The sequence below is a fragment of the Apteryx mantelli genome, chromosome 14 (assembly GCF_036417845.1).
Source record: "Apteryx mantelli isolate bAptMan1 chromosome 14, bAptMan1.hap1, whole genome shotgun sequence".
Classification (NCBI taxonomy): domain Eukaryota; kingdom Metazoa; phylum Chordata; class Aves; order Apterygiformes; family Apterygidae; genus Apteryx; species Apteryx mantelli.
This window is the reverse complement of record NC_089991.1, coordinates 19,771,625-19,797,181: the sequence shown is the minus strand read 5'-3', so window position 1 is coordinate 19,797,181 and position 25,557 is coordinate 19,771,625. Positions and strand designations below refer to the sequence as shown.

At 45.9% G+C, this 25,557-nt stretch overlaps 1 protein-coding gene across 1 annotated transcript; it reads right to left on the bottom strand.

Annotated features, from left to right (window-relative positions):
* Positions 1-6,220: 6,220 nt before the first annotated feature.
* On the bottom strand, positions 6,221-25,103 carry GABRP (gamma-aminobutyric acid type A receptor subunit pi). The gene is made up of 9 exons (XM_013946927.2): positions 25,048-25,103; positions 23,555-23,667; positions 18,874-18,941; positions 16,546-16,763; positions 15,555-15,637; positions 12,972-13,109; positions 11,487-11,639; positions 10,691-10,884; positions 6,221-9,416 (listed from the first exon to the last, which is right to left on the bottom strand). The coding sequence occupies exons 1-9, from the start codon at positions 25,101-25,103 to the stop codon at positions 9,102-9,104; spliced, it is 1,338 nt and encodes a 445-aa protein (XP_013802381.1). The 3' UTR covers positions 6,221-9,101.
* Between the last annotated feature and the right edge of the window lie 454 nt (positions 25,104-25,557).

Sequence of the window (25,557 nt, the reverse complement as noted above, 5' to 3'; positions counted from 1 at the left end):
CAGCGAGAGGAGACGAGAGGACGTTTAAGCCTCAAGGACGACCCTCGTGACTTTAGCAGTTGCCTATGCCAGCAAAATTCTTAAAAGGTCCAAAGCACAGTGTTTCCTGGGGAAGCCGAAGGGAGAGAGGCAACTCTGAAATTTGCAGACAGTGAATATAGTCATTCTTCTTGGCAGTGCTGATGTTGACAGATAGGACAGTTTGCCTTGTCCAGTTTATATAAGAGCAGCTGATATAAAATGACTTCATTGTTGGATATTTATGAGAAGTTTCATTTCAAATAATATAGTTTTAGCCTCTGGCGGTGCTGTGGTTTAGTCCTCTTATTACTGGGAACTAAATCTTTAGGATATTCTAACTATAACTGCAGGGCCTGTTTGATCTACCCAGCAAAGTTAATATTTTCCAAAGCAATGGAAACTTTATAATGGAAGGTCTCATTAGCAAAAACTACCTGTCCCTAGAAGCAGCCAGAAAATCAGCAGATCAGGCACAGAGAGGAAACTTTAAGGATTTTCCTGCAGTTTCACATAGTTTGTATCACACAACAATACTGAAAAAAAGCACTGCTTTCTATTACAGGGACTGTACAGATAGATTGCAAAGGTCCTTCTCTAGGAAAACAACTAGCAACCAATTTCTGTTATAAAGCAAAATTCTCCCCGCTTGTCTCCACTGCATGTGGATCTTGCATAAAATAGTTGTCTCCTGAGGAAAACAGGATCCACCTCCAATGCCAGATCCTGCACCCAGGCCAGCGTTGCTCTGTGATCTGTGCAAGGAAAGGCCTAAGGAGGAGGCACTAATACCCCCACTGACACTTCCAAGGTTGTATTTTTTTAAACAACCGATTCTTCCAAAAAGTCTATTGCTTGGACAAGGTGATGGTGGTCAGCTCAAAATGCCCCAGCAGAGATGCTGCAGAAGACAGCAGGTATCTGCTGTGCCACCACTGTGGTCATGAGTTAGGTTAAACCTTCCCAAGATTGCTGGCAGTTAGGCTGGAATTGATCCCAAATTTAACACTTCTAACAAACATCTACGTTCATCTGTGACCAGAGAGCTGGAATGCGAGATGTGCTGTGCCACCGAGGCGGAGGGGCCACGCGGGTTGCCTGTGGCAGAGGAGGCTGTGCTGGCTTTGATGCGGGAGGGCTGGTGCATCTGGGAGTCAAGGAGCTGCGAGAAGCGCCGGGGCGGGCGAGCGCAGCACGCGTAGCCTGCGAAGGGCTGGGGGCAGCGCTCGCGGGCGGAGAGGCGCTGGGAGCTGGAGCGCAGGCGCTGTGCGAGACCTGCTGCGTTCAGGGCTCCGTGCATCGTCTGTGGACAAACAGGACTGCGTCCAAGAGCCCCTCAGACGGGCACCCCTCGGCTCTCGGGCTCATGCCTTTGGTCACAAGGACTAATCTCCCAACAAGATCATTCCTCTAAACACTTGGAGGTTAACAAAAAAAAAAAAAATCAAGTCAGCGGTGGATCTGTATCGCAAATGCCAAAGGCCACGTTGTGCCTCCGCAAGGATGAGGCTTGTCTAGGGAAACTTGCTGCTGCTATCAAAAAGGAAAGCTGTCTCGTGCTGGCTTTGCTTTCCGCGGAGGAGATGGGATGAGGGTCTGAGCTCAGGCCTCCCACGTGCAACCACTCAAGGGGCATCTCTTGCTGGGGAGGTGCCAGCATGATGGTAACTTCCTTGAAATTACTCTAGAGGTGAGGAGGACTGATGTACGACCAGGTCGCGCTTCTGGAGATCGCTCCTCGCCGAGTTGCTGTTGTGGACGCTGCGCAGTCAGTTGCTAGAAAGCGAGAGCCCTGGGGATTCGCCAGCTGCAGAACAGCAGCTCTGGGAGCCACGGACAAGGCACTAACCGGGGCCAAACAAAACGCCTCCCCTCCCCAGGCTCTAAGCGGCGGCCAGTAACGCCCACCCGCTTCGCAAGCCCAAGAAGGCAAGCGCAGATGGGACGGATTTGATCTCGGTCCTAGCAAGGCTCCCGCTCCCCGCTCGCCGGTCGGCTGGCAGCCCAGCGCTAGTCCTGCACCTTGCTGTCCTGGTTCAGGGCGCCGCAGGACGGCGGCAGTTCATGCCGCGACAGCTCTTAGCCTAGCTGTTTCTAAAGAAAAAGTCATGAAAAGCAGAAACATCATTATACGAAGGAAAAACGTGGACGAGTTAAGCAGCACGGGTAAAATCCTGCGTCCGTTTAAATCAATAGCCAAACTCCCATTAACTTAAATGCGCTGAGGATCTCACCCAGCACTTTTAGCTTAGCTGGTTTCCTGTTTAAGTTGGCAGGGCGATGGGCTTTGCCTCGGGCCAGCAGGGCGTCCTGCAGGCTGTTTTTTCGCGGAGGCTGATGAAACACTCTTAGGAGTCTCGGTCTGTTCCAGCTGCAGCGTGGCTGGAGGTGCCGAGCGCAGACACCTCGCACGCGCTGCAAGTCGCTCTGCTTTCGCATGAAACGCTGACCTACTTGCGCTAACGTCGACGGCTGAAAGCACAAGCTCCGTCCTGAAGAGCTGACCTGGTCGTACACTTGTCCTGATCAAATCACAGGAATCTAAATTTGCGCTGAAGAGGCCTAAAGTCCCAGTCGAAGAGCAGCCATTCGTGCTGCGGGGGCGCGTTGCTTTTATCATCCGGGCCGAGCGAAAGGGATGCTGCTGTTCTGTAAGAACACGGCAGCAGAGCGATGACCGACTCCTCTCCTACCTCGGCACGTGGCACAGGCAGACCTGCTCCTGTTGGAGCTTTTGAGCTGGAGCTGGTGGACTGTAGCAAAAGACAACTAAAAATAGCAGGACATCTCTGGAAAAATCTGAACTGACAGTCCAAAACCAAGATGTATTATCTTTTTTGGAGAGGAAAAAAAAAAAGTATTTCTAAAGCAAGGCTCTGCAGGTGGACATATTCTTCAAACTGGACAAACTAAGGGCTGAACAAGCCTTAAAACCCTGGAGCGGTGGGAGGACTTGGGCCTGCAGCAATGGTCAGAACTGTCTGCACAGGCTGACTCGACCTTCGGGTTTTTCATTCCGTGTCATTCAAAGTTTGGGGAATCATCTCACGGGCCTCCGGCTCCAACAAAAGCATAACAGGTGCCAGATTATTAAAAATCAATGTGTTTTGTAATATAGTGGAACTAAGAAAAGCATCCAAATGAATATATGCCATTTCCAAATCCCTCCTCTGGTAGAGGTTTGGGTAAACAGAGAGACTCTAGAGAGCAACTGAAAATAAAAAGAACAGTCTGGAAAAAAACAAAAGCAGAGATGCCTTGTGGATTCCTGGACTTGCCAAGGGGCTCGCTGTCGGGTTGTGCCTCCGCGCAGCTCGGTGCTCAGCGGACGGAGCTGCCCAGCAGAGCCAGCTCCAGCTCTGTCCCCTGGAAGGCAGCATTCGGGCCCTCCCAGGCTGATGCTCCCCGACTCTGAAAATCTCTTCGGTTTCACAGTTGTGCCCATGTACGTGCATCTTTGCTGAGGGTCTGGGATCTCTGTAAAGTACATTGGCATTATACAAAAGCCTTCCTTAAAAAAATAATAATAATCCATTCATACCATCCTTCAACTAGATTTGCTTTGCCTGCGTCTCCTTTCCCTTCTTGGGTCACAATTCATAATTCTGCTGTTAATTTAGCTTACTAGCAGGGATGATCACCCAAATGTTAGGTTTGTGTGAATGCTCCCAAAATATGGATTTCTGATTTGCAATCATAAGTACCTGCCCAAATCCAACCGAGAAAATAAGACATGACACAGACTTTTGTGTCCTACCAAAAGAAGCTTGCATTTCAATACTGCATTTCAATTCAATACTGAATTCCCTTGGTGAATTGCTAGCAAAGACGACAATTAAAATGAGTCTCGAACCATAGGAACTTTCAGGAAAACCGCACAGATCTCAAAAGGGGAGGGAGAAAGAAATAAAATGCATCAAATTATTCATTACAGACTTAGCACTCACCTCAGATTAACAATAAGCCCATTGTCTCATCCCAAGTGTAGCAACAGATCATAATTTAGAACAGCTTTTATTCATCAATGAATAGAAAAGTTATTTCAGTGAGAAAGTCTGGAGAAAACCTGGGCCAAGTGCCACCACTAAAGAGTCTTTTCTTTGTAAAGACAGGGCTTTCTAGCTGTCTGTATGCTGTGATAATAAACACAGTAAGCAAATAAGAGTGATTTCTGCTTCCAGTGCAATGAATACGTTTGAGATGGAATTAACCTTTTAAAAATGCAGAGTATTCCTTGCAGCAGACGGTAGCGTTTGCATATACAAATACCTTTTGGCAATGATGAGGTAAAGCACGTGCCCCGAAACAATAGGATTCCTGAGCCGAATCCTTTGTCCTCCTGAAAATAAAAGCTGTGACTCCTCCAAGTTCAGACCGGAGGCTGCTGTGGCAGCACAGCCCTCTACGGTGCAGCTGCTTCGTATTTTAAAATGCATAAATGAATCCCCCAAATGCTTTCTGCTACTGTGGCTAGACCACTTTTGGTACCTGTACTAGCTGGGATGAGTCCATGTTGCACACTATGAGGCTTTATATTCCTCTGTACTGCATGAGATGGAAGCATCACAAGCTCACAGCACTACCTTGAAAGCTACTCAATGTACCACTGTTACCACTTTACCACCATTAAAAAAAAAAAAGGAGAGGAGAGATGGAGACAGGAGAAGAGAGGAAAGACGGAACAGAGCAGGAATGAAAGGAAAAGGAAAGAGATTCTAGAAGTTAGGGCTCTAACAGAGATGCGGTGTAAGGAAACATTACAGCAGATGAGAACATTGCTGCAAAGCAGAAGAACTATCTCGAAAAAGAAAGTCATTCTCTTCCTCCATACGTTCCCATTCTGCCAAACAAACCAGCCCCGTGGGGATCGGTCAGGAGCAACACTGGGGTGACTTGGTCCCATGGTTTGTCCAGATCTGTGACGCAAAGCTCCCTCAGGTCCATGGGGCAGATGTGGTCGGTGGGATGGGAAGCAGCTCCCAGCTCGGGCCCCCTCGACCCTGAGGCTGGGGCTCTCCCCGCAAGCGGCTGCTACTCAAGACGCCTCCATGTCGTGGCAGGGCACGCCCGAGGCCGGACCTTCAGCCCTTCCTCTGTGTGCAGGCCTTACCTGGGGCTTTGCTCTCACGTTATGCACCAGTCCTGGGCAGAAAAAGCTGGTTTTCAGCTGGCGCCCGTCAAAGGAATCAGGGCTTGTCTTCTCGCACAAGCAACAAGGAAGCTGCTCTGCTCTCCTAGACGGACACGAGGGCTGTCCAATGCAGCGGCACTTCTAGATCACATCGGAGAACCCCTGCGTGGGACAGGAGAGGCTCAGGACAGTGCATGGTGTCAGCGGGACCACACTGAGGAGGACCCAGGGGCTCATGAACCTCTCACTGCTGCCTGCCAAGCCTCTTGGTGGGCCTGGAGCAACGCCAGGAACATCGCAGGACTGCTCCATGGCCATTAGGAAGCTCGGACCTGTGAAGCTCGGTTTCAGTGCCTCTGACCTGCCTGAGGTACCTGCAGCAGGACAAAGCCCAGGGCACTTTGTCTCCTGCTCTCCAAACCTGGTCCTTGCTGAGGAGCACTGAAACAGCCCCAGGACCCCACGTCGTGTGTCACGGCAGGACCGCACGGGGAGACGGGCACATGGGAGGCATGGTATTTAGGAAGCGGTGAAGGCCATCACTGAAATGGAAAATGGGATGGGGGAGGAAATGAAGCAGGATTCCACACTCTCCAGATTTTAAGGGGTTTTGAAGTTAAGTGTTTCCCTGGCCAACGCAACAGCTTTTTAATAATATTCCCCCCAATAAGGTATCTGAAAAACCCTACCGTTTTCTCTCCCTCCCATCCTCCTCGCAGTTACCAAAATCAGCCACAAACGGGAATAGACGGAGCTCAAACCTTTCACGACATCTTGTTTGCCAAGTGGGGTCAGCAAAGACCAGTTCAGTGGACAGGGGATTTCTTCAACCAAGTCAGGAACAACTTCAAAGCAGAAAAGTTATAACAAAAGCTGCACATAATAAAAGCAAGCCTTGACACTGGCAGCCCATACCCCATCCACTATAGTCTACAAAGGAGTTCCTTTTGTTAACATTAATATTTGACAGCTAGGGTAGAACACACAAGGGCATTTTACTTGGGTTTTAAAGAAAAAAACTGATGCAGAAAAAGGCAATCTTTTTTTTTGTTTTTTTTAATAGAGGATCTCTCTGGGGGAGTTGTGTTCATATCACAAACATTCACTTTATTACATTTTATGGAACAGAGTTTAAATGCCAGTATATACAAGCCAACATTTCATTACTGAAATTTGTGTTTATTCACTTGCCACTGTCAGTCTGTTCCCCTTTGTCTGCTGGTGCTGCTCTTTATAAAAATCCATGATTTATGAATATGTGGCTTAGATCCTTCACAATATAGCGTGGCAAACTGGTTCGATAAAAGTTATTAAAGTAAAAAAAATCCATACAGTTTCACGTGCTCTGCCCACTTTCTACAGCAAACCCCAGCCAGAGACTCCTATACTAAGCAAACGCCATGCGCATGACTGCATAATATAAAATACACGCTGAGAGGCCTTGCTCAGCCAAAACTCCCGCTGAACAGTGGCCACTGCTGCCAATTCCAGTTCTGCCTGCACAAGAGCTGCAGGATTATTCCCTCAGCAAAGTTATGAAAGTTGTGTAGACCAAAAGGGAGGGGAAAAAAAGGGAAAAAAAAGTCTGCCATAAAAAATTCATTTGAAAATTAGGAAATGAAGACTTTTCCAGTAGCCTAAAGATACATGTACCAAATGGCGTTGGGTTCCCAAGCGTTCAGCGTTTGAAGGGCGTACGCCACATACTTAACTCGTTTCTAGAACGAAGCAGTCAGTCCCGCTGATTGCGGACTAGGCAAAGCAGACCGGCAGTTCCCAGGACCCACTCAGAAAATGGATTTCTGCAGAAACGTGGCACCGCTTTGGCCTTAAATAAAAGCGGAGCGAGGGAGAGGCGAGAGGAGCCGCAGGCAAGGCCGGTATGTCCGAGCCGGCCAGTGGGATGCCGTCTCCGCCCTGCAGAAGGGGTTGCCAGCCCACGGCAGCGACGGGGACCCCGGCAGGGCAGCAGCCGAGCCACAGAACCCCATACTCTTTTTGCTCCAGGACCCTGCTCGCTCTCCGCACAGCGCAGACCTGTTCTGAGCACGAGACGATGCTGGCTGAATTGACAGGATGCAGTTCAGCTAAAGCTGAAATTCCCTTTCCTTAGGCACTGCTCAAAGATGGGGTTATTAGATCTAGGCAAAACCTTAACAATTTAGCACAAGTAAGATGAGCATTAAACGTAAACCTTTTTTCATACAACAACAAAAAACCTTCCAATCAAAACTTAAATCCAGAGTATTAAAAATATTTAGGTATCTTAAAAGCATACTCAATATTCAGCATGAACACAAAACCACTGTCACGATGGAGTCTTCTCAAGGTGTTCCTGAGATGGGAATAGAAAGCACTTTGAGCCAAGGCCTGCAAAGGTCTGATTTAAAGCAGTACCACGTCTGGTTTACAAACTGAACTACCTTGAAAATATGCCCTTTCCCAAGCAGAGCATGCCAGGCAAATCTTGCTCAAGAAGAAGGCATGGTCAATAGTTGGAGTGACCTTGTGGTATAATATTTTAAGGCACAGCTTTGAATTTAGGTACTGTGTAAAGACAACAAACCCTCTATTTCAAGCCAGATTAATCCCTTGCATCTCAGGTTTTTGCCTTTCCCTTTTTCACTGGAAGAATTAGAAACATATAATTCACAAAAGGGCTGGAATCTAAAATCACTCCTTTCCATACCCATGACATCCTTACCACTCAAAGGCTTCCGCACTTTACTGAGACACGTGTGCTGTGCCCCTAACTGTTTTTGGCATGCACTAACTATCACCCACCTGCGTGTTGAATGCAGCACGTGCACATGAAGAACCAGGTTTGCCAGAAGACTAGTACACGCAATACCAGGAGTGCAATTTTTTGAGCAGGAATCTGGGGCAGGTACTTAATAAATCAGCTACACCAGGCGGCTAGAGCGAAAGGCTGATTTGGATCATCATACCTTGGTCCTCACCCAGCAGTACTGCTGATGCTCTGCAGCTGCACAGCCATGGAAAGGAGGGGAGGACAAATTAGCCGCTCTTGCATATGGCTGGCAAGAAACAGGAGCTGCCCGGAGCAGCGAGAGTGGAAGGAGATGCTCTCCAGCGTGAAAGATGATCTGTTTGGCAGGAAAACACGGAAGGTGGCTGAATCTGCTTGACTGAGGCACAACAGTAGCCAGCACAACAGGACGAGTACAAGAGCAGGGTTACAAGACCGTTCTGCTGCCCTTATTTCCTGTTCCCAAATAGCTGAAAAAATACAGCTCTGCAAACAGCTATGAAGAGCCCTCTGTCTTTGTGTCAGAGCTGGATCCTTCAGCGAGCAAGGATTACCCCAGCGAGCCTGCCGCTTGCTCCAGGGAGGCACATGACTGCGCCGATCCCAGCACTGCCAGAATCTCTGCTCTGGCCCTGCACCACCCCGGGACAGGGAAGTGTCATCATGCAGGGGAGCTGTTCCTCTCTACACACCATGTCCTGCTGCCTCTGGGCTCAGCTACTTGAACAGAAGAGCTATCGAGACCGCACAGTCCCTCTGTCACTGTTCTCTCTTGCAAACACAGAATAACACTGATAATCCTACATCCTTGTGGGGATCTAAACTAGAAGGTTGCAACCTGTTTCAGGTAACTGGGATAATTTTGCTAGCACTGGTGCTCTGTGGCCTGCCACATGCAGACCTATGCACCCATCTCCAGTGCGGATGAGAGGCTGGACGCTGGAACAGAAGGCAGGTACAAGCATGGGCACCCAGCACAGTGACTCAGCTGAGCAGGCAAGAGCCCAGGATCAATGTCGCTGCTGCTGAAACACCAGGGTTTTGCATCTCACATACCCACAACTCCTCTGCTCCACATCCCAGGAAACGCAACAGAGCATTTTGTTCATGTTGGATTCACTGAAGTTAGATACCTAGATGCCCACCTGTTCCATAGAAGTGGGAGAACCAGGTGACCCCCTTCTAAAAATATAGGTAATAAGCCCAGTAAAATACATTGACCAACATGAAGAACAAAGGGAAAAGCAATTTAGAGTAGTGGTCTACATTACTGGGGTTCTGAATAGTGAAATAACTGATAATCCTGTGCATTTTGTTTCTCAAGACAAATTTGATTTTCTCATGAGTTTTCATGGTCAGGTCACTGCAGTTGACATTATCACTGGAAATCTCAATGCTTGTAAAGCTGATTTTCCGTTTGTAGCTGGTGATGGAGCTGTTGAGGATGTTGGTGATGTTGACTTCTTCCATTTCTTTAGTAAGTTCATTTGCAGGCCCCTAGGAAACAATAGTATACAGTTAGTTTGGGGGTTGGTTTGTCCCATAGAGGAAAATGGCTTGATCCACAGAGAGACCATAAGGATAAGGATGCAAGCACACAGCTTCATCCCTGTCCATTGAAAAGTTCAGTATTTAAACCTGATTTTCAACTGCTCCCTATTTCTAGAAGTGCCTGAAGTCCCAGACAGGCCTACATTTCCACTGTATTTATAGCAGGATCTCAACTTCTTTGAGCAAGTCTCGCTCTTGGTGTCACTGAGCAACCCGACATCCATCTCTTACAAGACATTCCACCTTTTCACTGGTTGGACAAACCTGCTCTTAGAGCTGTGCTCAGAGCATGTGTAGCAGATCCCTGCTGCAAAACATTAGCACAGGGGACCTTCTGCACAGTACTTAATGGCTTGGGAACTCACAGATGATATGGGAAACCTCTTTTCTCTCTGACAGGTTTTGGACCCTCTGTGACCACTGGGCTGTAGGCATGCTTGAATATTTACTTGCTCCCACTAAAGGAGAGTGGTTTCAACAATTCACCTCTATAACAAATCCCTGAGAACACCACACGAGCTGGCCATTGACAGTGTCTTCTGGGAAGGGAGAAATAAGGGTTCAGCCTTCTTCTGGCAGAGGGAATTACCTTCCAGTTAAGTGTCCTAATCATAGATTTATTGCCTAAAAGAAAGAAGTGTGTTATACTGGCTCTCCCTTTGGCTGCAATTTGAGAGGAACAACTGCCCACACCTTGTTTTGGGAAAGACAGACAGACAGAAAGAACTGCCCAACTACTCGAAACGTCACATGGAGCAAAGGTTTCCTTCCGAGTAGCGCAGAGATTGGAGAGTCATTCCTGTGTTTCCCTGCATGTTCACTAATGGGAGTGGCCAAAGCTGCTCCCGCAGGACATGTGGCCTGTTGTCAATTCATGTTCTGAGGTGCTTCATGCTCTCATTCAGACAGAAGCTCAGCTCAGGGCTACAGACCCTATTCTAGTGGTCAGCTAAAGTCCCTTCCTCAGTGTGGTCTTGAAGCTGGCATGACTAACTTCTAAGGCTGTTACTCCTTTGGCTGGTGTCAGAGACCTGGAGGTCTAGCATTATTCATGACCAAAAATACTATGTTTGTTAAACACAAAACTTTAGATTTACGGACAATTAGGAGAAGCAGCTGTTACTGTACCCATAACAGCAAGGCCATTTTGTTCACCTAATAGAGGACTAATTGTTGTTGATCCAAGCTGATTATGCTTATTAAGGTAGACCAGGCCTTACCTCTTGAGGTGCTTTAGCTGCACATTTTTGTGATGAGCTGTAGTGAGCCACTGCATATTCCACAAGGGCACCGAAGATGAAGCTGAAGCAGATGCCGAGATAAACATCAATGGCCTTAATAAAACAGTTGGTTTTTGAAAGCGAACTTCGTGAGCCGATCATCAGAGTTGTCATGGAAAGCACCGTCGTTACTCCTTGAAAAGCAGAAAAGGAGAGTCTTTCACTTGTGGACACTTTGGAAGAGGCTTGGCCTACCCTTTTGCACATGGTGCCACCCCCTCTATTGCTAGCCAGAAAGAGCCCAACACCTTCTACCAAATCCAAACCGTTCATCAACTGAACTGCTCTTGTAGCACTAGCTACCCCGTTGGCACAGATGGGAGTCTACTGAGAAGAGCAGCCCCAGAGATGCTGGACTGTAGGAAGCTGGGCCTTGGCACCGGCTTTCCCCTCCTTTGGCAGCTTGGCTCAAATAGGCACGGGGCTCCGTTATTTTTCTTGCCTTCAGTAAAGAAGCTCAACCCTACCCAAGCTTGTTATGGAGAATGGGCGCTCTGTCCTCTGCCAGGAATCTGCCAGGAGCCTTGACCATACACAGCTCTGCAGGTGGAGAGATGTGCCAACCACAGCATCTCCTTCACTCTTTGTACTTCTAATCCAGCTCTTTACATCAAGTAAAAGCAGAACATGAGCAGGCCATTTTATATATCACTATAGAGCAGAGAGCTAAAAAAACCCTACCATCAGAGGCTCCCCTGCCTTCTTAAATCTTCTCCCTTCGTAGGCAATAACTCACCAATGCAGGTTCTTGCAGGGACTGAATCCAGCGTGATCCAAAAAGAAACCCAGGACAACATGACGAGCAGAGTGGAGGGAACATAGGTCTCCAAAATGAAGTAGAGGACATTCCTCCTCAGCTCAAACTGCAGTATCAGTCGTGGGTAACTGCCTGTTCATGAAAGGAAGAAACACAGTGAGTATGGAATTCCCAACCACCCTCTAACTGAAATTCAGACACCCTAAAACCAAACCTTCCAGCTGACAAATATCAGCAAAGCTTCACTGAAATCATGGGAGATACATTACATACACAAGCTTGACTTCTTGCTTGAGTGGTCTTACTTATCTAACATATCCTAGATGAGAGACCAACTATGCACAGCATTGGTAGGCAAGGAGATTCAATTAGGCAGAAGATACCTATAGCAATCTGCGGCTTTCAAGAGGCTCCTGAACTTACTCCACAGTGGAAATATATTATTCCGGGGTCTTAGCTCACAGTGCAGAAGGGCTGATGCCTTCATCTGTTCTCAGATACTCAGCACAGCATATTTTTCCTGAGAAGCACTTTGAAGGGGCATTGCCAAGTTCAGTCTTATCTGATGGCCAAGAGATAAAGAAAAGATTTTCTCGTGATTTCAGCAGGCTCTGGCTCACATCCCAAAGCATCCTGCTATCTTACCATCACAGGGATTCAGACCCAATGCATTCATTAGTAATTTGTGATCTTTCATAACTGGGTCTCTGTGCTTAAAAACATTAAGTCAGATTAATCTATTTGTTAAATCAGTTTGTCATAATACTGACATTTGAGTTCTGGGGCTGGATTGCAAGCATTTTCAGAAGACACTTGTGGTGTTTAAACAATAGTTCCCTTTGAAATGTAAAAACAAAACCCATGTTGTTCTTGTGCTGTGTATACTACAATAAACAACCAAGTGTTGTTTATTTTTAAAACCTGGTCATTCTAAGGAAGTTTTGTCCCCCTTATATAGTATCCGTGATAGGACAGAAGAATTTTTACACTGATGATGAAAAAGACATTGAATTCTGATGTACAAAGGGATCTTATTCCATCAGAATGTAGTAGAGTTGTCATTTAGAAACAAAAGTATATTTAAAAAGTTTTTTTGCTCCCAGTTATTGTAAACGTGTCTGGGTTGGCTCCCTGCAGTGTTTATAGCCTGCAGACCTGGGAGGAAGGGAGAGGATTTATTCAGGTATCTGTGGAGAAGGAAAGAAGTGGAGAATTAAAAAAAAAATTTTTTTGAAAAGATATCAAGTGAATGTAGCGTGTTAAAAATGCATCTCTCCCTGAATTTCCATCTTCCATAATATCTTGATTACAACTGATTGGGTTTCACCACCTTGCTATCTCTTTTCCTAAGATTAAGATTTGCTAAAGACTTCAGGGGCTCTTGAGTCAAAGGAGCAGCCCCGGGGAAGGGAAGCGGGGAGGCTTCAGAGCGCTTTGGCTCGCGATTCTCTGTCACTGCTTCACCTGTTTCCTGCTGCGACTTGGAGACGAGGGTGTAGTAACGCTCCACCGTGTACTGAGAGAGGCGCAACTTTTCTATGCCATGGACGGAGTCATTTCCTCTCAGCCACGTGAACATCACATCATTTTCATCGTATCCCCCTAGGGAGACAAAGAACCGTATTACTGTGGTGGCCCAGCAGATGCCCAGCTGCTGCCCTGCCCTCCCTTCTGGGTGGACGCAGGAGTACGATATAGTCATCGTAGGCTCGACAAGGCCCCTTCTACTGGTTCGGGCCATTGGAGGAAGGTGGCTATTCTTTCGTGTCTGTATTTTTAGTCTGATGGTTCACATTTGAATAGAAACACGCAGCACTGTGAACAGTGCACAACATGCAACGCTGCGGAGAATCTGTTCCAATTGTTTACATTGGTCATTTCAATTTAAAAATATTTTAACACCTTCAAAGATATTCTTGTCATCCCCAGTTTGATTACATGCAGTAGGACAAGAAAACTACTGAAATGAGCAATCCTAGAGTGTAGTTTCTTCAGCCATGAGAGGGAAAGCAGGAAGAACAGTGGTTAAAAAGAAGAATCCGGATCCCCGTTAGTCCCTTACCACAGAGAAGCAGCACATTTCACTGGACCAGTTATGCAAATGTTCTAAAATATCAGAAAAGAGGTTTTTGTGTTCAGCTGGGCAAGAGCTTGGCACTGAGACTGCTCTGCAGGTACGAACCAGGCTATTCTGCATGTACATGGATCGCCCAGAATGCTTGCTCCTAAAAGCGGCTTTCTCCACAAATCGTTCCTCCTCTTCCTGAAGGCTTTAGTTACTGAGGACAAATAATATGCCTCCCATGTGTAGATAACATTGAACTGCTGCCCCAAACCACTGAGACAGATGAGATCAAGAGTTCCAGCAGTATCAGTAAGTCCCATTTCTGGTGGCTGAGTAATTGCCTCCAGGAATGCAAATGATGACATAGCATGACCTCAGGTTAGACTGAGGGATACCCTAAAGCTTGTATTATTTCACCAGTGAGCCATTCACATCCAAAGTTTCACTTAATTTATGAAACCAGCCCATCAATCTCACTGATTTGATTCTTTTATTAAGAGCCTTTCTTTGAGAAAATGAGTAGGGATGCTCTTACACAGATAATAACCTATTCATCCTGGTAGAAGGCACTGGACACAGTTGCTCTATTTTGATCTAATTGTGTTTTCTTATTAGACACAAATTACCAGAGCTTGAGTGTGATGAACTCCTAAATTAGATGTCCAGGGTCTGAATCCCTGCGTAGAATCTGAAGCAAGTGACTTTTCAAAGTTTCTATACAGTTTTATAAATTGTGGTTACTCAGGAAATGTTTATAATAAATGATAGATTGTTGTTAATTCATCTGGCATATATTTAAATAGCATTATTTCTGTGCACTTATCCTAATGAAACCTCCAGTGAGCAATGTGCATGTAATTTCATTGGAATTATGCAGCAACTGAGCATGATGTAGGCTCCAATCACTTTAAAACACGCCAACACAAGCTATACTTTAGCAGAAGAGACCAATCATTATTATTTCAGGAGCTATTCCTTGTAGTAAAGTTAATCAAAGTGAGCTAATACGATTTTAATGCGCAAATAGTATGTGCTTCCATAGGTGCTGCATGCTGCAACCTCAGAAGTTCAAATCTGGTCATTTCAAAATTGAATTTTAGATGTTTCCTTTTGTGATGTGAAATGGGAGATGGTTGCTTCCTCGTTTTGGAGCTTCACAGATAAGCTCACAAGACCAGCAGCGGTGTTCTTGCTGAGTTCCTGTGTAGAATCCCTTTGGTTTCCTACCTTTTCCTGGAGTCTTTGCATTTACCTGTTATCACTTCTTAGTGAGTTTTGCCATGGTTGAACTTTTAGTTGAACTGAGAGCAGGACTCACTTTTCCTTTTCTTGAGATTTCCAAGGCTAAGGCTCCTCATGAATTTCTGTTGAGTGTCCCATCACCTGCATTACTGTAACAGAGGGCCCTCACAGAAAAGCTTATACCACAAAACTAGGTTTGGCCTTAGTTCATCGGTTTCACAGGCATATTCCATTCCTCTTCTAGTAAGAATAACCCTTCACACTGTCTTGTTCATGCTTGTAAAGCCGGTGGCTGGGTACTGTAGGTGCAACAGGTGTTATATATGTAAAAATGTGAAAAGTTGTTCCCTGCTGCACTCCACTCCATGCACTGATGCCACAGGCTGGTTTTGATGAAGTGGTATGGGCAAAAGGGAGTGAACTTGGAAAACAACAGCTATTATTTAATCCTTCATGTGCAAGACCAAACTATCTACCCACTCCTCAATAAAGATATGATTTATTACCACTCTGCTTCTATATAAATTGCACAGTGACAGGAATCCTCTAAGCCATGGATTAGAACATAAGCGTTTGAAGCATGATGAGGGAAAGTTGTTTTCTTTTGGAAATTAGTATTTGCAGGAACAAAAGCCTATTTCGGAGGCCCCTGTGGTCAATCCAAATATTCCAGACACACGTTTACATAAGAATAAACAAATTTCAAGCAAAGTCAGGTTTCTCTAGAATATTATACTTACAGCTTTCTAGCTGCAGTCTGCACGTTTGTGTGTCCATGGGATATTTTGACAGGTCCATGTTACAAGCAACGGTGGTAGTAATCCTGTACGAGGAGAAAGAACTCCAAAGGTTGCAATAAAACCATGTAATGGAGTATCTCTATTTTTCATAGCAAACTAAACCACGAGGATTCTGCTCTGTCATTCAGATCATTTTGACTTATGAAATAAATGGACTGATAGGAGAGCCTCCTCTTTAGGAGAATACACTCTCTGCAGCCACACTGATGACGATGTAACCTGAGGACGAATTGCTGGGAATGTGCTGGGAGATTTAAGGTAGATTCACGTGTTTTCAACTGCTAGAGTTTACACCTCTTAAGAAATTACCACTTGTCCACTGGGACAGAGCAACTGTCCGCACACATACTGTGGCCTGCTCCAACTTGGCGGGTAAATGAGGTAGCTTATAGCAACCTTACTTTGCACTTGAGGTAACTAGGACATGCACAGTTACTCTGAGCGGAGAAGAGGTAATGTCCCCAGACTTGCTAACACAATCACAGCGCACATTTTGGCAGCAACATTTACAAAATAGGCCTTTTGCTAAAGAGCAGAAATCATGGCACTGTGGCACTGGATAAGCAAATAGTTTCCCACCATCTGTTAAGCTGTTACCGTTACGACATCCTCTCTCCCTTCTTCCCCTAATCCACCTGACTACCTGTCTTGTCCCCTGCAGCACCGAACTTGGGAGCTTTCTGAGCAGGCACTGTCCTATGTACGTAGCTTGTCCGGCACGTACCATCATGGGGAATCCTGGCCCTTGACTGGAGTTTCTAAGCACCCAGGACTGTGGGTAACAGATCAGAAGAGGACTGTCAAAGCTGCCTGGCTGACCCCAAACTCATTACCCCTGACACTTTATATCTGCTCTAGTCCAGCATCGTTCTGGAAACCATCAACGGTTTTCTGAACCAGCAGCAGCAGCAGCATCCAGAGGTAGAGTTACCTTAAGGCGTACAGGATGGTGCCGTTAGAGAACAGTCTGATGAGGCGGTTCCCCACTGTCACATCATGCAGAAAGGACCTTTTGGACTCCACAATGTACGTGTCGGGCACCCAGAGCAATTCCACCAGGCGAGCATCCAGTGTGAAGCTCTTGTTGCCGTGAAAGACCAACCGGGGGTCCGTCCAGCGCTGCCGCAGATAGATGGTGGCTGTGTAATCCTGGGGGAGAGAGGAAAACCTTTGAAGACACATATCCAGAAGATCCACGTAGAATTAGCCTCGAATATACCATGTGCCACAAGAGGCAAAACATATTTAACACATTGGATTTAAATAACACATCAGAAAGACTTCAAATGCATGCAGTAAAGCCAATAGATTTTCACTACTGCCTTATTTACTATATTAAATGATGTTTCCCACTTATTTATACTCTAAGATATTCTGTTTGAGGACTACAAAGTATACTCATAACACTTAGATTTAAAGCTGACATGAGAAAGTATTGTAATTAGTATTTTTCCTGTTCATTTTACAGGTAAGAAAACAGATTGGGAGTGCACACTCAAGACCAGTCAGCAAGTCACTGACATTAAAAAGCAGTCATCTTCTAGATTTGGAAAATTATACATGTACCATATACATGATCGTGAAAGAGACACCTGCGCTTTGGAGAAAAAAAGATAAGTAAATGCAACCTGTTTACTATTTCACCAAGGAAGTAAAAAAACAAAACAAAAAATACCCCCCCCCCCAAAAAAACCTCAAACCCCAAAGATTTGCAGCATTTTCTATAATAGGAGTTTTTAATATAAGGATGCTAAGATTAACTTAGCTTGAATTTAGCCTGCCAAAATCTACCTGCAGTGACTGAAGTATTTCCATATTGCCCCTTCACAAAAGAATAAGCAATGCTCAGCTCTAAAGATAAATCTTTAGAATCTAGCGTACCTTCTGGACAGACGCAGGATGCTGCTGTACTACTTGGCTTTCTTCCTTACAGAAGAAGTAAATGCAGCATTAATGCCTTTTAGTTTCAAAACATCTCTATCAGGTCCAGACTAACACTGGCAATTGCAGAACAACGTTAAGCTGCTAATGTTTTACCCCAGATATGGCTGCCTGTACGTGGTGGATGAGGCAGCTCTATTTCATACAATACGACTTGTAAAATGCTTTAACAGAAAAGTTGCTAAGCAAATATCAGATAATAGCATCATGGTTTCTTAACTTTTAAGATTTTACTCTCAAACTGTGACAGAGGGAAAAAAAAGTGACTGAAATGATGCACTGCTACAGCTTTCAGTACAGCGAATAATAATAGTGGAAAAAGTGAAAAAAACTGGTTGATTTCAAACATTTTGGGGGGGTATACAGTAAGCCTCTGCAATGTTCTCTGCGATACTGGAGGCATTTAGGTGGATCGTGCCAGAACATGGAGCTATTTGAGAAGGCCCTGCAGCGAGAGCGGTGTGAATAAGCGATTGCTGGTTCAGGGGTCAATCTGCCCCTTCCCCAGAACAAAGAGCTTTATCATTGTTCCCATATTTTATTTGGTGGACTTGTTTAATTTGTCTGTGGGGTTAAAAAAAAGTTCTTCTTGAAAACACTGAAACAAAGTGTTAAAATAATTCCTATTACTCCACCCTTTCTTTGACTGAAACTACTTGCTGAATTTGACCCAAGTTGCCCAGAGTTTTGGTCAACCTGAAACAGGAATTTTCAGCAATGAAGTGCTTGAAATCCAGCTGGTATCAGAAATGGAGGGAACCAGACTCAGAGGTGGGAAAGTGTTCTCTCTCTAGTTAAAAATTATTATTTTTTTTCCTCCTTGAGATGACTCCCAAGTGTCCTTCTCAGTGCAAAAACCCATTTCTCCTCTCTGAGGCTCTGCCTGAGAAGAAACATAGGCAGTGTCTTCAGTCAATCAGGGCCAGCAGTTACTCCATGGGGAAAAAAGGGAAGGAAGAGGGAACACCACCACGAAGGACTGCATCCAAGGTCACCCAGTGAAGAATGACTTGGAGCTCTTCCATTTCAAAAGGGCCTGATTTGCAGGAGATGCTGAGGTTTTTTTGACCAGTAGGACCTTTGGAGTCATCTCTACTTACAAGCCCATGTTACCACGGCACCTGAGTAATCTGCAGCTACAAATAAGTCTCCTCCTCCTAGGAGTGATCAGCAGCCACAGGAAAGCAAAGTGGCTTGGCTGTGACCCCACAGGAAGGCTGAGCTGGTACTTTCTGTGCTTGACACACAAGAACATATGACAAGTCTCTCATGCAGATCCTCTTCTCTTCTCTTATGAAATGAAAATGAAGCCACTTACCATGTCACTCTCAGATATACTAGAAATACTTGCGATGTCCAGACTCATTGCAATTTGAACAGGTTCTCCTGAGGAGGAAAAGAAAAGCTTAAGCAGAGAGAAGAAAAGAGAAAAAGGAGCACTATAACCACTGAGGATCCTGCACAGTATGGTCACAGCTCCCAGCCTCCCCCTGCTCAATTATGCCATCTCTAAAACTTCAGCAGCCCAAAGGGCTAGACTACGTGTCAGGGAGCTAGACTCACAGACACTTCATAACACAAAATAAGGTTTTCACTTGCTCTGCTGTTGGGGGGCTAGACTTCTTTATTTGGTGGTGGTAGCAGAGAGCAAATATTCATCACCACTAGCTATGAGGATCAGCAGTGCAGACAAGCAGCATTTCAGTGGCATTTGCCCAGAGGAGACAAGGGCCAGTTTATCCCTTGTTACCCAGTTTACAACGTCCATACAATGGCAAGAACATTAAGTTTGTGCAAAGTATTTCTCATACATAGCACTCAGAGCACTCTCCACCAGTAGGTACCAGTCAGCATCCTGTTTCTCAGGGAGAAAAACTAAGAGGCAGAGAAATCTGGTGATTCCTGAGACCATGCATGGGGATAGAGGCAGAAACAGACCCAGGGTCCCGCCTGGTGGCCTCTGTAGTTACCTACAGCCCTCATCCTTGTTCCTGCCCTGGCTTCTCTCTTTGGTAGGCTGAAATAGTAGCTGCTAAGGGGCCACAGAAAGGCTCTGCTGCACCTTTCAGCCTGCCAGTTAATCTGAGAGAGTGGGATTTGGTACCTGGAGTCCTTGGGAGAACACCTGCAGAATCCCCCATGGCCCACAGCTTTACAGGAGTGTCAAGTGTGTCCCCCCTTGAGAGTCCTGTCAGTGATACTGCTTCTCCAGGGAGCAACATTTCTCACCAAGAAACGAACATTTCAGCCATTCAAAAAGCCATGCGTTAGGAACCTTCCCTGCTGTTGCTGGACAGATGGCCTGAATGCTTCCCAGGGCACTAACCTCTCCCACAGCCCAACCCGAGGGCTTGCTCAATGGAAGAGGAAGAAAACTCAGGCTAGTGAGCACACTGCTCCAGTGAGCTGTGGTTTGGCAGCAGATGTTATGTTGTGCAGGTGCTTGTTCCTGCAGGCGATCACCTCCGCTCCTCTCCCTTCCCCATGGCGGGTCCTGGTCAGCATTTCCAATATGAATCGGGGACTCTGGTACTCTCAGGGGATAGAAGGAGAGACACCAAATTTCTGCCCTTTGCCCAGGCACATCGGAAGCCTCATCTCACGGTCTCACTGGCTACATGCGGGTCTGGGCTCCAAGACAGCCCACCTCTGCATCACTGCGCCTTGGCCCTACGCGTGGAAACATGGGTGCTGACTGCCATCAAGCTTGGAGGTACCATCTGCAGCCGCCGCTTTAGTGGCAGCAGGAGTAGTCCCAAGGATGGGTGTGGGAAGAGGACTATCATTTCTGTAGACCTCATGGTAAATCACATGTGATTATACAGTGAAAGGGAAGATTGCAACACTACAGCCTGCAGAGCAGCTCTGCTGAAAAGGCCCTGGGAGTCAGGGCAGGCAGCAAGCTGAAGACGAGCCAGCAGCATGCCCTGGCAGCTAAGGAGGCCAGCAGCATGGGCTGGTTGAAGAGGACCACAGCCAGGAGACTGGGGGAAGCAATCATGCCCCTCTGCTCAGCGCTTGTTAGACCATTTCGAGCTCCTCTGTCCAGTTTTGAGACATCCGATACAGGAAAGATATAGATAAACATAAAAAAGACATAAAAAAAAAGAGCAAAATCAGGAGAGGGCCACCAGGATGGATGGAGCTGGAGCACTTGCCCTGAGGAGAGGCCGAGGGAGCCAGGCTTGATCAGCCTCGAGCAGAGACGGCCCTGGGGGGGGGGGAACCCAACAGAAGCCTGCCTCTGCCACGGGTGAGGTCATCAAGATGACAGAGCCAGGCGGTGCATGGCAGAAGAATGAGACAACAGGGATAAGTTGAAATGAGATATTCCAAGTCGATATAAGGAAAAGAAAAGCCTTTTTCCTCAGGGGAACAATCCAGCAGTGGAGCAGGTTGCCCAGAGAGGCTGTGCAGTCTCCATTTTTGGAGTTTTCCAAGACTTGACTGGAGAAAGCCCTGAGCAGCCTGGTCTGACCTCACATCTGACCCTGCTTTGAGCAGGAGAGACCTCCTCAGGTCCCTTCCAACCTCTGTTACCCTCAGCTGAATATGATCTGTCCTTGGTACAAGTTTCCGTGCTTCTAGGCCATGGCAGTCAATACACAACTTGTGACACTGCTCCCCAGTGTAACTGAAGAGTCTTAGATGACCTTCTCCAATTAAATCAATAGGCCTCTAAGTCAAAAAGACAGATGTGCAGTCAAGATTATCAGTAGTGAAAACAGCTTGCAAAACAGAGGCGCAACAGCCTTTGCTTTTTTTTTTTTTTTTTAAACATCCTAAATCTTAGTGGTCTGTTTTTTTCTAACATTAACTCTTAAAATTTACCACAAGAGGGCAGCTCCTCCCCAGGAAATGTCACCGCTGGTAGCTAGAGAAAGCTCACCACGTCCAGCAAGATAGTAATAAGTATCTTTGAAAGATATGGGTAATTATTATAAGAGCAGAAAGACCGAAACAGGCCCAACTCCAGATGGCTTCAGTATGAATTTGGGGCCCAGAGAATGGAGTCTGTCCCTGGACTGTGGGGACTGTTGCTCCGATGCACACAAATCCTTCACTGTTAGTAGAACTAGCCAGGCCTTGGTGCCTTCCAAGACTCGGCCCTCTCTGCCTAAGTGATCAGCATAGTAATGCCTCTCCTCATGAGACTTGCTGAAACTCCTTCTCAAGGTCTTTAAATAGCATTTAGGAAAGTTCAGAGGAACCTGCCTGCTAAAGCTTCTTCTAGACTACTTTTTTTTTTTTTTTTTGGTACTGTTCCAAAATCCAAAATATATTCATTTGCAAAAGTAAAGTAATTCTCATTTAGGTCCTTCCATCTTGTTTTCAAGGTCCTCCCACATATTTAGACACTTGAAACCCACTAAAATCAGTGACCGATGGGTAGATCTTTGAGGACTTAGGCTTCTGGAGGAGGTCAAACCCAAGTCCTGATTGTATTTGTTATTTATTTATTTTTATTTTTTACATTTATGGCTATGCTAGGTGTAGGCTGGTGTAGATGCATTTAAATCTCTATTGTGTAATTCAGAAGCATCTGTTAATTTATCTGACAGGTTTCAGTGAAGCCTTTATATTCCTGCATGAGATCAGACATCCTGGGCATAACAATCTGTTAAATTCCTTATTGTCCCACAGTGGGGAAAAAAAGAGGAAGAAGCTAACAACTCGCAGAAGTACAAGGCCAGTCTGCAGGAGCTAAAGTAGGAAACATGCAAGTCCCAGCTAGAGCTGATGAAGAATTTTTCTACCAAGCATTGTTTCAGCTATGAGTTCTGGCAGAAAAGCAAAATTTATCAAAATTTTCATAATATCACTTTTAGTAAAACTTTCATCAATATTTTTCAGGTGCTGAATGTAATTCTGAGAAACCCATTCCTCTGAGCACTTACAGCACTCACGTGGGAAGTAGGAGACTCCTGACAGTAGACTTAGGTGAGTTCCTAAATAACTGACTATCCATCAGGTTGCTCTCTCCCTGAAGTGTCACAGAGGATTAAAGCAGGTTTAATTTGTGTCCCAGTGCTGAATGAAAGCATGTGCCAAAAGTCAATATTTTCCATAAAAATAATTTTCGGTTTTGAACTTGCCCTGCTTGTAACACTATATTTTAAGGGCAGCTTCATGACTAAATTTGCTGATTGTCCACATAATTTATCTGCAAGAATGCCTGGGGTAGCTGAGCTGATATCCTGGGGCAGAGGCAGAGCCTTAGGTTTAGAGCACCTTCCAGAGCTTCTCCATCTGGGCCTGAATGGCCCAGGCCACCTTCATGCATCCCATGCTTGACATCGAGCAATCGACTATTCACGATTCCCCTGCGATATGACCATTTTTGGTCTTCCTTAGAAGGTCACTGTTGTTGTCTGCCACACGGCAGGTAGGATTTCCAGACAGCCTTGGTCCTCAGACCAACGTGGACTCATAAGCCGGGTCTTGGGAGAGCTCTGGACGCAGCCAGTTACTCTGAGAGTTCACCCTCTGCACCTCACCAAGTGTGTTGAGCAAAACCTAAAAACAGACTGTCTAAAAACTAAGCTGCAGCCCCCTGTAGTGGAAATAAGATCCCTGACACTGGGATCAAACTGTTCAACCAGACAAGGAGAATGGCCACAATCTACTAAATAGAGATACATTAACAAAAATAAACAAGACCAGCACAAGGGTCAGACTCTAAACAGAAGCGCACACAGGTAGGGCTAGTTTAGGTCCAGCTGTTCTGCCAGATCTTTCATGGACACGTTGAACTTTCGTAAACTCCCTGTTCTTAGCTTCACAGATGGACATGTTCTAATGTCCCACATGCATGTGCACAACTGTGCAAGAAAACACGGGATGCACAGAAATGAGGGCAGGCTTTGGCTACTAGCTGATTAGAAGGGACATAACCTTTTAAACTGGGACACGTTAAAGAAAACTTAAAACATACTCTCCCTTCCGCACAAGCCTCCCAGGCCTTTCGTCACACAGTCAAACGCATATAGCTGACATACCGCCGAAGTAGGGCCGGAGGTATTTGTTGTATCCCATGGTGAGGTTCTCGAAGCCAGGGAGGGATGTCATGTCGCTGCTGCGCATGTTGGGCAGGTGAGCCAGGGAGGCCCTCCTAGGAGCACAAACACGAGCTGTCACACGTGGCTGGGCATGCTGGGCACAGCTGGTGGGCAGCTGCAGCCGTGCTTCGAGCACATGGCCGGACAAGCAAGCAAACTGCATCAAATGCTTATTAAAAATAAGTAAATCATTGAAATTGCTAGCACTCACTCCTATTGCTTAACTTGGCTGAATAATTGGCGCCATGAAGAGGTGGGAAAACAGCAAAGGACCTCAAACTTCACCCACGGGTTTGCAACATGACTTAAGGACATTCTTAAAATGTCCCAGACAAATCAGTCAAGGTCTACAAGTCTCAATAACCTGCAGTCTCCTCCTTCTGACTCCCCTCATACAATCTGTATAAGGAAAATGCATTTCTTTTTCCATCAAGCTTATGATAGCCTGAGGCAGATCTTACTAAGAGCTCCTCCTCCCAGACACTAATCCCCTAAACAAGCTTTCTTCCTCATTTGTTAGTGTCAGACAGCATCCCCACAGCCAATGTCGGGGTAAGACCTCTGTGGACCCTGGATGGGAAAGGCAGAGCCACTAGCGCTTCACAGACAGCCACAAAGCTTTGTGACCTGGCCTGTACTTACCTGCAGTCCGTTCAGAGGATTTGATGTCAGTCTACTATTACATTGTCAAAATTAGTATTTTATGGCTAGGCAATAAAGCTAATATCTGTTATTGCAAGGCTCTCGAATCTATACCATCCCATAAATAGACAGCTATCTAGCTTTGGGGACTGTAAGTTTTAAGTTTTACAGTGCTATTTCCTATGTGGTCATGTAGTCACTTGATGAAAATGTAAATGAGTGGATCGTTAGAGTCTGTTATTGCTTTGCGAAGGGATGAAGGAGGCGGAAGGCAGTGCCTTTGCCTCTCCCAGAGTCTCAGGACAGCTGGAGGGTGTAGTAAGAAACTCAGCAATTCAGTTACTCAAAGCTCTGGTGAAGTTTTTGCTCCTATTCTCTTTAAAGCTGGGTTAATAGCCCCTGGAGCTTCACTGCAGGTTTCCCACCAGAAAGAACCTACCAGCAAAACGAGCCCATCAGAGCTCAGCAGAAACATAAACCGCTTAGGAGTCATCAGGACTCCATCACAGACAAAGCACAGGGATGCTGAGAGTTGCGAGGGTTTGGATTTTCCAGTGAAAACTGCGGGCTCGCCAGGTCCCGAACAGAGGTAAGGGGTTGCACCGCCAACGCGCACATCGTGCTCTGGGGAGCCAGGCAGGTTGCTCTTGTCCTTGTCTCATCCCTTACTGCACCCAGCTTGCTTTGGAAGGGCTGCAAAGCTGGAAGCGTAATTTCCTTTTGGCCTCCGTACTTTGTACAAAACATAGCTCAGATGTTCACCCACAGAACAAAACAAACTCTCCACTTACCTTTCAGTTGGAAGGAAAAGGCACAGACTGAAGAAGCAAAAAGATCTGCAGAACATCTCTGGAGATTATTTCACTGCTCTTCTGTAAAGCAGAAAAGAAAAGAAAAATTATGTGGTTTAAGAAAAAATATTTTTAGGGAAGGTGACAGGGAGAAGAAATTGTGCAGAATCAGAACCACATGCTCTGTGATGTTTAACACTCCCAACACATAGTAACCGCTGCCCTTTCTTTCTAGCTTATGTCATTTTTCAGCACGGTGGTACCTTAACACTTTCCAAACAAAAGACTAGTGACAATTTGGTTCCTAAGGTCCTTCAAGGCATCAGCAGATTTTAGCTACTACTTTGTTCTGGGTGGGGCTTCTCCTCTTTCAGCATGGGACTGTGGTTACCTGATGTTGAGAATGACACCATGGGGAAAGGATTTATTAAGCAGAAAAATGTTCAGACAGTTGCTAAAGGTAATCAGACTCCGAAGTCATGCGAGACCCTTCCCACAAAAGACAGGTTC